The following is a 12,394-nucleotide window of genomic DNA, read 5'->3' on the forward strand; positions in this document are numbered from 1 at the left end:
CATGAAAATATTCATCCTCGAATTCGAATTCAAATATATTCAGATAAGACACAATGTATTATGCAAACAATGGGATGCTTGCTCTTGCAACATTGCACCATTAGCATTATTTCAAAGCTGACACTAATCTCGTCGTGATCAGATTTTGAGGACGTTAAATGAGCATACCGATCAAAAATTCTTCAAAATTCAGGAGATCTAATCAAAATCTGACTTTTATCTCAGATTATAAGTAATGACTCTTCTCAATGGAGCTAATATTTGCTTATTCTGTATCTGTGTGCACTGTGTTGTCTGATAAGTAACAAGAAACTGCATTACAGAAATATTCCATTAAATCATTATCAGATATTTAGGATTTATTTGTTTTGCTCAAGACAAAGTTAACATGGTGTGGAGTTCAAACATCATGCATCATTTGTCATCAGTCTCATATAATAATGACAACACAATGTCACCCAGCAGGTACGAATCGCAACTTGATCAGAGGTTTAGGTTTTTTAATATAAAGCAAAAGTGTGTAACGTTTGAAAGAAGAAATCATGAATTTTTTGGTAATAAAATGCATTCATGCATAAATAGAAATTGCTGCTTAAATTACCAGTTGATGCCAGAGGGGTCGCTGTTGAGCAAAGGTTGGATGCGCTTCCTTTCAACATGGATAAAATGGCTTAAATTGTACTTTTTTTCCTTATTAAATAAAAATATAACACTTTTTTCCCAGATGGTTGTCAACAAAAAGATCACAGATGCTCTGCTTCCTCTTCAAACCTTTATATTAACTATATTTTACAGTAACCTGGGTGATTTTGGTGACCCAAAAGTTACCTAGCCTGTCTGATATTTTTTCTTTTTTTTTTTCATGCAACATGCACTGCTCCGATTTAAACTCCTGCTTATATTCAACACAAAGTTCACACTCTGAAGTACTACATTTCTTTTTATAGCACTCCCATCCCAAACCTGCTGACATTGGCAACCTGGCTTCACTGCATAGCTGTGTAAATGACGATAATGAAAGACTGAACATCCCGTAACTTTTTAAAATGTCACTTTGTCCTGATCACTGGCCCTGAAAGTATTTCAAACAAAATAAAGCCACTTCTTGGTCCTAACATAACGTCAACCCCCAAAAATGTGGGTGTGTCTGGACGGTGGCCTGAGTCTGACACAAAACATAAAGAAGTTACTCCAGGCGTGTTTCCAGCCGATGAATAACTTCAAAATTAGATCAAATGTTTCGCTTTGAAGAAAATTACGCATGCTTTTAAATCTTTCCAGCATGGTTACTGAAATTCCTAATTTAGTTGTCTGAACATTGTTGAGAATACAAACAACTGACCAGAACAAAGTGTTCCTCATGCACTGCACCACCCTGATCTTCACTGACTCCCAGTCTCTTTCAGACGTCATTTGAAAGTACGATTCATCACATGTGAGGCTTCACATGTCTGGGGCTGGAGGATATCGCTGACCTCCTTCCTCATTATTTCTCTAACTTTGTGCTTCTTGCTTGAAAAGTGTTCTAGAAATACACCACTATTATCATTAGTATACCTTTGACCTTGCATGTCCCAGCTTCACAGTGTGGCAATTACTCTTTTGATTAATAGTATGATAGATAGTATTGCAGGAGTAGTGGTTTGTTTCTGGGCCTCCAGATAAAATATTACAAGGCTGCCATGTGTCGTCTGCAGTGTGCAGTGCACCTGATGGGTACTTAAACACAACATGACACCCGGAGAACCAGGGGAGCTCACTTTTGCCCAGTAGAAGGTTTAGCGAGCCCCGGCCAAGGCGACCACGATGTAACCAAGCCCGAGGGGCGACCCGAGCTTTGGAAATACTTAACCTTTAAAAATATAATGTCAATGCAAACTTATATGTGCAATCTCCTAGAAAATGACCTGTAATAAGTCAAAGGGGTTTTACATAAATATAAGAAAAGGCTCTGATGGTGGTGACAAAGTGTGAGTATTTTAAGAACAATGCTTTCAAGAATTGTAAGAGAAAAGAGAACAAAATGTCACATTCTCTTTCAATTAGAGGATTTTCAGCCTTCATGCTTAAATTCTGCTCATGGACTGTATAAATGTTCTTCCACGCCGGGAAATGATGCATTGAAGCGGCTGCATGTCGCTGAGAGATAAGGCAGAGCTGACTTTCAGTATCTGACCTACACATTCGGAGTGACCTTTCAACTGCAAGCCTTCAGAAGTGAAGTGTGGCCAGCTCAGTGTTCTCCTCTGAGGGATGGAGGAGTGCAAGAGGAGTAATACAGTTTCTCCTCCACTTTGGACCACACCTGCCTCCACTCCTCTCTCAACCGGCCGAGTGTCTGACATCCAATCCCTGCAGCCTCATTACCGCCTGCGAGGCTGCTGTTGCGACATGACCGGACAGGAGGAGGTGCCAGGCGGTTCAGGTGTGGGTCGTGGCCGCTCTGAGAGCTGCCGACGGTGTGGACTTTGGCCCTGCCTGACGCCACATCTCCCCAGCTCACTAACACGGACTTAACAATGCCTCCAACACAACAAAACAAACTCAGCCGTGCGTCAAGCATGATTTCAGTAAAAGCGTTGGTTCCATTATGGATCGTGTATTATTAGTGTGGAGTGACCGATCACTCCTTGAGGAAAACAGCAAGATATTATAGCCGATTAGTTATTTCATAAGTGTAAGACAGTTTAACGAGTCACTCTGAGGCGCCGGCGCGCTTTTCTGTTTGAAAACGAGTTTACGCTTTAAATTTGTGACGCAAATATCACAACAAAAACAACACGTTACAATAATATGACAGCGATCTTAACACGTAGCCTTCAACAAGGTAACACATCACATGCAAAGCTCAAACTGAAGTTAGGTGATATCACAGTGTTGATCCTAACTTCGGACTCGGCTCCAATTTTACGCACAACTTTCGGGAGCAAAACGTCCCCTTCTGCTGTCCGTAAAACTGCCCAGACGAGCCGTGAACGCGGTTAAAATAACACTCTTCACACTCAAGTATTTTTTTTCAGTCATCTTACCTTCTCTGTGTCTTCTACAGGAGCCGAAGCGGGCGACGCAGGAGAGCGAAACGGCGCACAAAATCCACCACTTGTTGCACACGGCCATGCTGCTGAGCGGGGGGCTGATCCGAGCTGAATGTAAAGTTTCGAGGAAAACTTCATCAAGTTGAAGGGCTGAAGTTGTGAGTGTGTGTGTCACAGTGTGTGTGTGTGTGTGTGTGTGTGTGGGTGGGTGCGTACTTCCGTTTGATAACACCGTGCCAGTCTGCAGGCTTTTTAAAATTGAGAGTGGCAATAATTTCCCGAGGGACACGTCAACGCAAGGAAATCAAATATTCCCATGAACTCATAACGTTTTCCGAGGAATGACTGGGGATTTTGTCTCTATTGTTCTCATTATTTTGTGTCACCTTACCATTTCTTATCATTTCTGCCATATAAGGAGCATGGCATCATGACTTTGGCATTTCAGCAGAAAACCTGATCCTGCTGTTTTGCCCTCACAGGCTCTCTCTCTCTCTGCCTCTTCCTGCTGGGAGCTGATGAACTGTAGCAAGAGGAGCTCCAGGTCGCATCGTTCAACCCTCCAACACTTAAGTCCACAGCAGTTCATCTCACAGAGATGAGAAATTCTCTTCTGAAGCCCATTACCCTCACACAGCTGCCTGTTTCGTTTAAGAAGCTCATACCTGAGTTATGGCCTCGAGAGAGATTTTGAGGCTCCTTTCAGCTCCTTCAGGCCTCTGCTAGTGACACATGCTGTAATTGAGCTTCAATCTGGCATATATGTGCTGAAATTATAGTGCCAGCCACTTTGTATCCCATATTTTCAGAACTTGACTGAATTCATTACACTGTGTTAAATACCACTCTGGATTTATGTACAATAAGACACAATGTTAAACACGGATGGCTGCACGACTGCCAAGGCTGCAGATTTGATACGCAGTCGGGGGTCACCCAGAACAAAAACTCTGGCTTTCGCTGACTAAAGGTGGTTGTCGTCTGCTGTATAGATTGTAAATCCCTCTGAGAAATAACTGAGACTTTGGGATATTTAATTGAAATTTACTTGACAGGTATTAAGAAGAAAGCAAAGACAACGATGTAAAGCCTCAGTGAACTGGGCCACTTCGCTTACCGGAGACTCCACACAGCCTGCAGCTGCAACAGTGCTTATTCATTAGATTTAAACACATGCATCTTAATAATAGAAAGATAAACTGCACACAAACAATGCAGCAGCTCACAGGCTCATATATTGTAACCAGCAACCAGCAGAAACTCCAGAAAGCCACTGGTCCTGGCTAAGAAATAGCAGAAATAACCCCTGTAAGAAGACAAATAGTTGTGTTTACGCTATTTTTGTGGATTAAACAAATGCAATAGAGAATGCTAATTAGTCAGCTTTAAAGATGCTAGTAGGTGGACTTTGTTCCCTCTGGCTAGCTGTTTCCAGTCCAGGCTGTTGTGTTCATGTACTTTTGCCACACTGTTTATAACCTCGGCTAGTGCAGTTTTAAATTAAAAATGAAAGTTGTGAAAAACTTTGCTAAACAAGTTCTTTCATTAATTTTCTTTCATTCACGTCATCGTTGATTCTGTTTGAGTTGAGGTACTCATAGATTTGATTAAAGGCCTGTTGCCTGTTTAGTGGTTTTAACTCCAGCTGCTGTCAAAGAAAGTGAAAGATATTAAACGAAAGTGAAAGAAATTAAAAGAAAGCCAAAGATGTTGTGACTTGACATTATTCCAGAATTGAAGGCCGCATTCAGACTTTTTCTGCTGTCCTCAGGTGGTGCCACAGTTGCCAAGACAAGCTCTCTTTCCAGACGAGGTCCTGGTCCAATTCCCCAGAACAGCTGGGAAAATCTGTGCAGGGAAAGTTAATATTTGTTTCCTTCTCCCTGAAGGGATGCTGAGGTGCCTCCCAAACCCCCAACTGCTCTCATGAACCTCATAAACAGCCAGCAGCAGAGGACAGTGGTCATACTGGTCAGCTCCCAGGAGTGACTGTGTGGAACTTTCTGAGAGTGATGCAGAGGAGGAAAAGAGTGAAAATGCTCAGCCTAGCTTCATTTAGCAGCTGAAGGTCTGGAAATATAACGATCTTTCTGAATGTCATTAATATAACTGACTGTGATTCTCCTGGAGATGCTATTATCTGTATGAGTCAGCTAAATCACATCAACCCACCCTGAGTAAACTATGACTCCATTTCGTATGGCCCAATGAGCAGTGCCTTTATTGAGAAATAGTGTGTCATCGATAATAAAGGTTTCACATTCTGAGGCGCTGCCTGCTGTGTTGCAGAGGCAGAGTAGGGATTTCTGGCAAAGCTTCACCCACGTCCGAGATGCATGGAGAAGGAAAAGAGCGGCGCTTTTACTAAAAAGAACAACTTTACTGTCAGACCAGCCTACTGTATTCAAATAGCTTTAAAGCACAGTGCAGATACGGCTCCTACTAGCAGCTATCTCTTATTAATTACACTCATTTGCAACTATTTCCAAATAGCAATTTGGGTTTAGTGGTTTAGTTCATTGCTCGCGCAGGAGGAAGTGTGAATTTCAAAATGATAAAATAAACATTTGCTTTCCACACTGGCAACCCAAGTCTGAGTTCTTGGTTTAAAAAATCATATAACTGATATCTTTATTGATTTACATGACTGAATCATTATTTTTATATTAGAATACACTGAATGTCTACATGTTATGTGAAAGGTGCTGCTCATAGAAGATTGTGCAGGTCCCCTCACTCTGGAGTTTTTAATATCTTTCAGCTCATAGTTTTGGTTTTATGACACAGTTTTACTGCTCAGTTCACTATGACTGATCGAACCTGTTTCCAGTGGTAACAGGCAACACTTTTCAACAAATGAGCTCCAACAGTCCGCATGTGCACTACCTGCTCAGCAGCTGGAGCATTTAGCTGCTAAACAGCCAGATGTTTTTTTCAGGAGTTGGTGGAGACCAAAACAGAGCTATGAAGGGAGTTAACTTTGTCAGTGGGACAGAAGCATGGTTCAAAATGGATGCTAATGTTGGTGCCTGTCTGCTGGATGTGTCATGTGTCAAGTGCATGCTAACACGTTAGCTGCTAACAACATTGTATATTTATTATATGTCAATGTTGTGTTGCCAGCTTACCACTCAGAGAAAAGCGGTAATTTTGCAGATGCGACACAAAAGCATATTAAAATGATCCTGTCTGATATGAAACAAGTGACCGTTATGTTTCCCCTAAAATGCATTTTACTATTTTTTTTTATTTTTTCCTTGTATTGTATTTAAGTGTAGTATATAGATGCATGGTAAACAGATTTAATTTAAGTGGTGCATGAATATACATAGTAAGGATTAACATGAAATTTATTTTAAACTGAAATAAATGTACAGTCGATGCAATTCTGTCTTGTTTCAGGATACTAATACTACCTTTTAAGATTCCTATGGCAAGAGAAACTGCAACCTGAATTATTGCATCCCACTGACAGATTTGTTCCTGTTTGGAGAAAAATGAGCCTTGAAGGCTGACAATGACAGTGCAGTACTTGTAAGACACCAGTCCGCAGCCTTGGCACTTTGTCAGTGTGTGCATGCTCTGGTTGTACATTTATGCACATGTGTGGGATGTCAGTGGACAAGAATGTGCCTGTCTCTGAGACTAATCAGTGGAGTGCTATTACTCACGCTTTTCAGGGAAACTGTGCCTCTGCGATCCCCCACCTTCTGCATGGAAAGTCTTAGAGTGAGAGAAAGTAAAAGTCACATGGTCAGATCTGCAGGAAAGCTCTGATGGAATTTCCTGTGTGCTAATTTTCCCACGATATAATGACCTGAATATTTCTCACTTGAAACAATGCTGGAGGAGAAGACTCCTGACAGCATGTGGCTTGCAGCAGATGAAATGATGTCACTGTCTGTCCTCTGGTTTCCAGGACTTTACCCCCCATATCTTCATGGGATGAAGGGGGGTCTTGACTTCACAGGGAAGAAACTGTCAGAAATGCAGAGAGCAAAAGAAAATGATTCACCTTTTTTACATATCTATTGATCGTTTAGGGCTGCAGGATGTTCAGAAAAGGAAATAAATTATAAATTATCTTACAGAAGCTTATATTTGATGTTTTACAGCAACAACCTAATTTTTTTTTAAATTAAATATTTACTGCTTGTTCACTCTTGTGACACAGTATTGCAAGTTTTTGGTATCATATTTTAGCTAACAGACAGGTAATTGTAAAACCACAAACATATACATAAAGAAGCAGGCGTAGAGAACACACCGCAGCTGTAACAGCCATTGCCTGCAGGAGTTTCAACTATTACAGCTGTGGCAGCTAGTACTTTCATGAGCTTTAGGGCTGTTTTTCCCAGGGTGGGAACCACCCAAAGGGGACACAAGATAAATCTGAGGGGCCCTGAGATGATTACCAAGAAAAAAACATATTCCGCCCACATAAAAGTATGTTATTTCTTCTTGTGGAATGTGAGTTTCTACCTCAATCAAGCCCCTTGAAGACTATCTAAAACTATCTAAGAGGGAACGTCACTGTTTGGTCGGCTGTTTTCGAGTCATAAGCAATCTGTGAAGAGGTGGACATTCCCTGGTTAGTAAAGCTTACAAGCCACAATGATTGATGTTGTAGGAGGTGACATCAGCATGTGTTCATCTGGAGGTCTAAACTGTTGCTGCTGTCATGTTAATTTCCATCAGGTGGTGGAGATTAGTATGTAAACTGCTCTGACAATGACCAAACAGCTCACCCTTGTGGAGAATCAGCAGGCTACTAAATGTTTAATGTGGGCTTGTGAGTTAGTGAAAAAGTTAAAAAGCCTGTTGGAAGCAAGTTTGGAGTTGGAAGCAAGTTTTTGCAACTAAGGAACAAACAAAAAAATTTTCTTATGTCCCAATTCCATTCATACATGTAACTCCTAACAGAAGAGCACCCAGTTGCTGAATGTCTGTAGTTTTTTTTTTTTGTAGCTCTTCAAAGCCATCGTTCTGTGTCTTATTGCAGCTCTCCCCAAAAGACTTGGTTAAGCCCTGTGCGAGACTGCTTCATTCTGTCATACCCTGTTTGGCTCAGATAACACTTGCAGTCCTTTAGCTCCATTAGAAATCCTCAGCTTCAGCCAAACATGTCTCAAGTTATAATGAAAAGAAGCTTAAAAATAGGCAAATGACATTTTTGGGACAACTCAGAATGAATGTTTTAGTAATGAAGCTCGTTGTTTTGAGCCAAGGGTTTTACATGCCCTTTATTGTGTTAATATTTGTCAAATAACACACAATTTATAAAAGTTCAACTTCAAATTGGTGCTCCTTCTAAACAAAGCAGCCAACAATTTACATAATACTCCACAGTGAATTAACCTTCAGATCAGTCGCTAATTTAATGAGTCAGTAGAAGTCATAGTTTGACAAAGGATGGTCTTGCTGGATGAGAGAGCTGGTTCTTGAGTACAGGCTTGCAGTGTGGGTTGAAATATGTGACCACTTGTAAATCATGGTACAGAGGATAAGTCACAGCTACAACACCTGCTGGCTTTAATGTGAAAATCCCCTGCTGGATTCTGTAACCACCTGGTGCACTTCATTATTTGTCTCAATGTAATCTCTGTAACTTCTCGGGGCTCCGGGGTCAGTGAAAAGCAGCTCTCTTTGATGTAAAATGGTGCCTCAGTTACGGTCCAAACAATTTATATCACCCACCACAGTGTTACAAAAAGTCCGAACAGTTCATTCTTTCACTGTGGGCAGCCCACTGATATGTTTGACACGGAGGGATACACAGCTTTCTCACCTGGGGGCTGAAATACAAGCCCCTGTTGTGGACATTAAGAGGAAATAACACAACATCACGCTCTTCATTACTATTTATAGCCTCATACAGCTGCTCCCTGAGCACCGTCTGAACCCAGGTTTCATTATCCTCAGTTAAATATATGAGATGCTTTATTTACATCTCAACAAGATGATGAGTCATTTTGCATCAGGAAGCAGATAGTATTATATTTCACAGTCCTGAATACAGAACAAAGCTGTCGCTGCTTGCAGAGCTAAATGACACCAGTTAGGACCGTAATGGATTAAAGTGCATTTATGGATAAGTGCATTTTAATTGGGTTTTCTTTTCCTCTGTGCAATTAGCATTAAGTTATGCAAGTGAAAACAAAGGAAATCAAACATCATCCTCACTGCCATGAAGTTTCACTGTCATATTAATGCAGCCACCCTCTTGTTAAGCAGCACTGTTGAAGTAGGTTGCAGAGGCTTATTGTAAAGTAATTCACCAACAAAAAATTGCCCTTTCTCTAAATTAGCGGGTTCCAAAACTGACACACAAAAGTGGGTTTTTACACTATTAAATTGTCCATGTTTAAGTCAGTTTGGTCAAGTTTGCAGTTGTGCCTCTTGAAGCAGGATCAGCTACTTTTGGCTAGTTATGATATTCAGTTAGCTATTTATTCATTTAGCTAATTATGTTTATCCATTAATTACTTTTAGCCAGTTACTTTTATCCATTCTAACTAGTTCTGTTCACCTATTAGCTACTTATAGCTAGTTATCTTTATCCATTAGCTACTTTTTGCTAGCATTTGTCCATTACATTTAGCTAGTTATGTTTAGCAATCAAATTTACCTTGTTATGTTTATCCATCACTGTTAGATATTTTTAATCAATTACAACTAGTTCATCCATTAGCTACTTTTAGCTAGTTATGTTTATCCATAACAACTATAGTTGTATTCATCCATTAGCTTCTTCAATTTTGTTTATCCATTACTTTTAGCTAACTACTGTTTCCTTTAAGCTAACTATTTAAACTATTTATCTATTACTTATTTAATCTGCTCTGATAGTTTGCTGTCTACAGTAACTTTCAGTTGTAACACCAGGTGCTAAGAAGTCACACTGTGCAGTCAGCCTGATAGCATACTGGTCACAATCACAGCAATTTAGAGGGTTGTTTTCCTCGTATATGCACAAATATGTGTACTTTTTTTTTTTTTTTTTGTTGTTGTTGTTGTTTTGTGTTTTTTTTTTTTGTTTAAATCAATTAGCTGGGCTACTTCACTATCTTCCTCATGCCTTGTGGCAGATGCAGAGCTTTCCCTTGTGGAACAATTACACCTGGTTGGAAATCGCTCCTATAAATCGTTTGTCTGTGTGCACATTTTGCAATGAGCGTCTGTTGTTGCATCTATAGTTCAAGGGATAATTTTGCTTTGTTGCTAAAACATACCTCTTTCAGCATGGTTAGATTTCATAAAGGAAAAGTCCAGTAGAACTTGATTAAAATGGATTTAAGTACTAGGCTAATGTCAAACAAAGGAGCCTAAGGGGATTTCCAGCTCAGACAATTACTTCATACAGAAATAGGAGTACAAAGGCTTTGCTCTGCAATTAAAGTCCTTGTTCTGTCCCAAGTTATGCGTATCTGATTGTGGTTACAGGCAAAACTAAAAGTAGAAAATTGAAAATCTGACATGAGGCTTGCTCTATTACTGGCTCATAAAGTCAGGAAATTTTACGCTCATTCTGAGTTTTCAGATGACGCAGCAGTCTCACTTTTAAAGAAATTGTTCATTCGAAAGCGTAGTCGGTTATAAGATTGCAAGCTGGATCACAGACAAAAATGAATGGACACACACACACGCACACACACACACACACATATATTTTCTGCTTGCAGTTATTTACTCATGAAAGAAAAAAAACGCTTCTGCTGCTGTTTTTATGCTGAGCGACTGAGAAGCCTCGTCGTCACACTGCCTTGAAATCAAACATCAAGCAAAACATTTCAGGATCATGAAATTTATTTCAACTGAGTTGGACTTGGCTTGCACTCTGTTCACAATACTGATAATTAACCACAAGTGCATTACGATGGACTACAAAGAAAATTAATTTTCTTTTGACTCCAGGTCTGTTAAGTGGACAACAAATCATTATGGGTCTGCAGCATGAAGTACACTGCAACAGAGACAAGAAATCCCTTAGCTAATGTGAAAAATACAATCCTCTAGAGTTCTGATTACTCATATGAACAAAGTTTCTCTTTACCCATTACAAAAAAACAATACAAAACAAAACCCTGGTTTCAGGTTGGAAGGTTTATTGACAATTTTCTGCAACCACAAAGCGCACAATTTTGGTGAATTACAAAAAGAAACCTGGTTTTTGCTCTTTCCAAACATGTGCTTGTCACCGACTGTGGTTTGGTTTGAGAGGGTCAGACAAACAGAGCTTTCCCACGCTGAGCTGTCCAGGGATGAACATAAGCCCCATCAACTTTGAGTGGATCATGGTATAATGGAGTCTGAGAAGTTGTCCGCAGGTTCTGAACAGGACAAAAATAAAAAAAGACCCAAGAAAGAGACAAACTGTGTTATAACATCAGTTGTAAATTGTTTTTGTCTCATTGTGATGGGTTTTCTTTGAGAAAATGACAACCTAGACTAAAGAAGACTATAACACAATACATTTACAATACATAGTTGAGTGTTGTGCCACATTAGTGACCAATTGAGACTGGTGTCATTAGATGACAGGTCCCGCTTCCATAGACCAGACAGATCTTTCATTTAAATAACTGAAGTATGAGAATGAAATAAGAGCAGAGAGCCACTGCACAAGATCAATGTTTACCTCCTCAAACACTTTCTTGTAATTGAAGCAGTCCTATTAATTTTGCATGCAGAGATCCAGCTAAATTTGTAGGTGAAGAAGAGACTTAGAGAGGTTCTGTTTAAAGAGCAGTATATCATCTACATACAGAAATATATGATGGTTGGTATTGTGAACAGTAAGAAGGTCAATGCCTTCTCTGCTTCCAGACAAAGAACAGAATTTGATTTTTCAGCAGTATCTGAAGTCTCCAAAACATGGAGAAGGTGACATATGGTTTTACGAGTTTTGATGAAGCCTCATGTACCAGAGAGGTCATAAATGGTTCCAGTCGAGAAGCTCGTATGTTGGCGCAAAGCTTTCCATCCGTGTTCAAAATTGATAAGAGGCAGTAGTTTGAACTGACAGTTGCTCTTTGTTAGAGGCAGGAAGGCAAGAGTTATGTTATTTTGAGTTGAGAAATAGCCTTTTTTCACTGCAGGATGAATCCTTTGGCCCAACTTGGACCAAAAAGACAAGTAAATCTCAGGCAGTAAACCATCTAGACCTTGTGACTTCCCTTTGTTCCTATTAACAGGGGCTTTATAGAGTTCACACAGAGTTACAGGAGCATCTAATTCAAGGTGGGCATCCAGGTGAAGCTGTTAGCTTTAGGGGTTACAGAAAAACCTTATACTGTTGAGCATTTTAACTTATCTCTGAGGTACAGCATACGGAGCGGAGTTGAATATGTGGAAGTTCT

General features: G+C 40.1%; 1 protein-coding gene across 1 annotated transcript in view; it reads right to left on the minus strand.

Moving 5' to 3' along the window:
* tfpia (tissue factor pathway inhibitor a) overlaps positions 1 to 3,196 on the minus strand; it is a 36,384-nt gene extending 33,188 nt beyond the window's left edge. The window contains exon 1 of the mRNA XM_070975621.1: positions 3,030 to 3,196. Coding sequence (XP_070831722.1) covers positions 3,030 to 3,117 — 88 coding nt within the window. The 5' untranslated portion in view covers positions 3,118 to 3,196. The remainder of the gene's footprint in view (positions 1 to 3,029) is intronic.
* Positions 3,197 to 12,394: the final 9,198 nt, after the last annotated feature.

This window comes from Chaetodon trifascialis, chromosome 12 (assembly GCF_039877785.1).
Source record: "Chaetodon trifascialis isolate fChaTrf1 chromosome 12, fChaTrf1.hap1, whole genome shotgun sequence".
Taxonomy (NCBI): Eukaryota; Metazoa; Chordata; class Actinopteri; order Chaetodontiformes; family Chaetodontidae; genus Chaetodon; species Chaetodon trifascialis.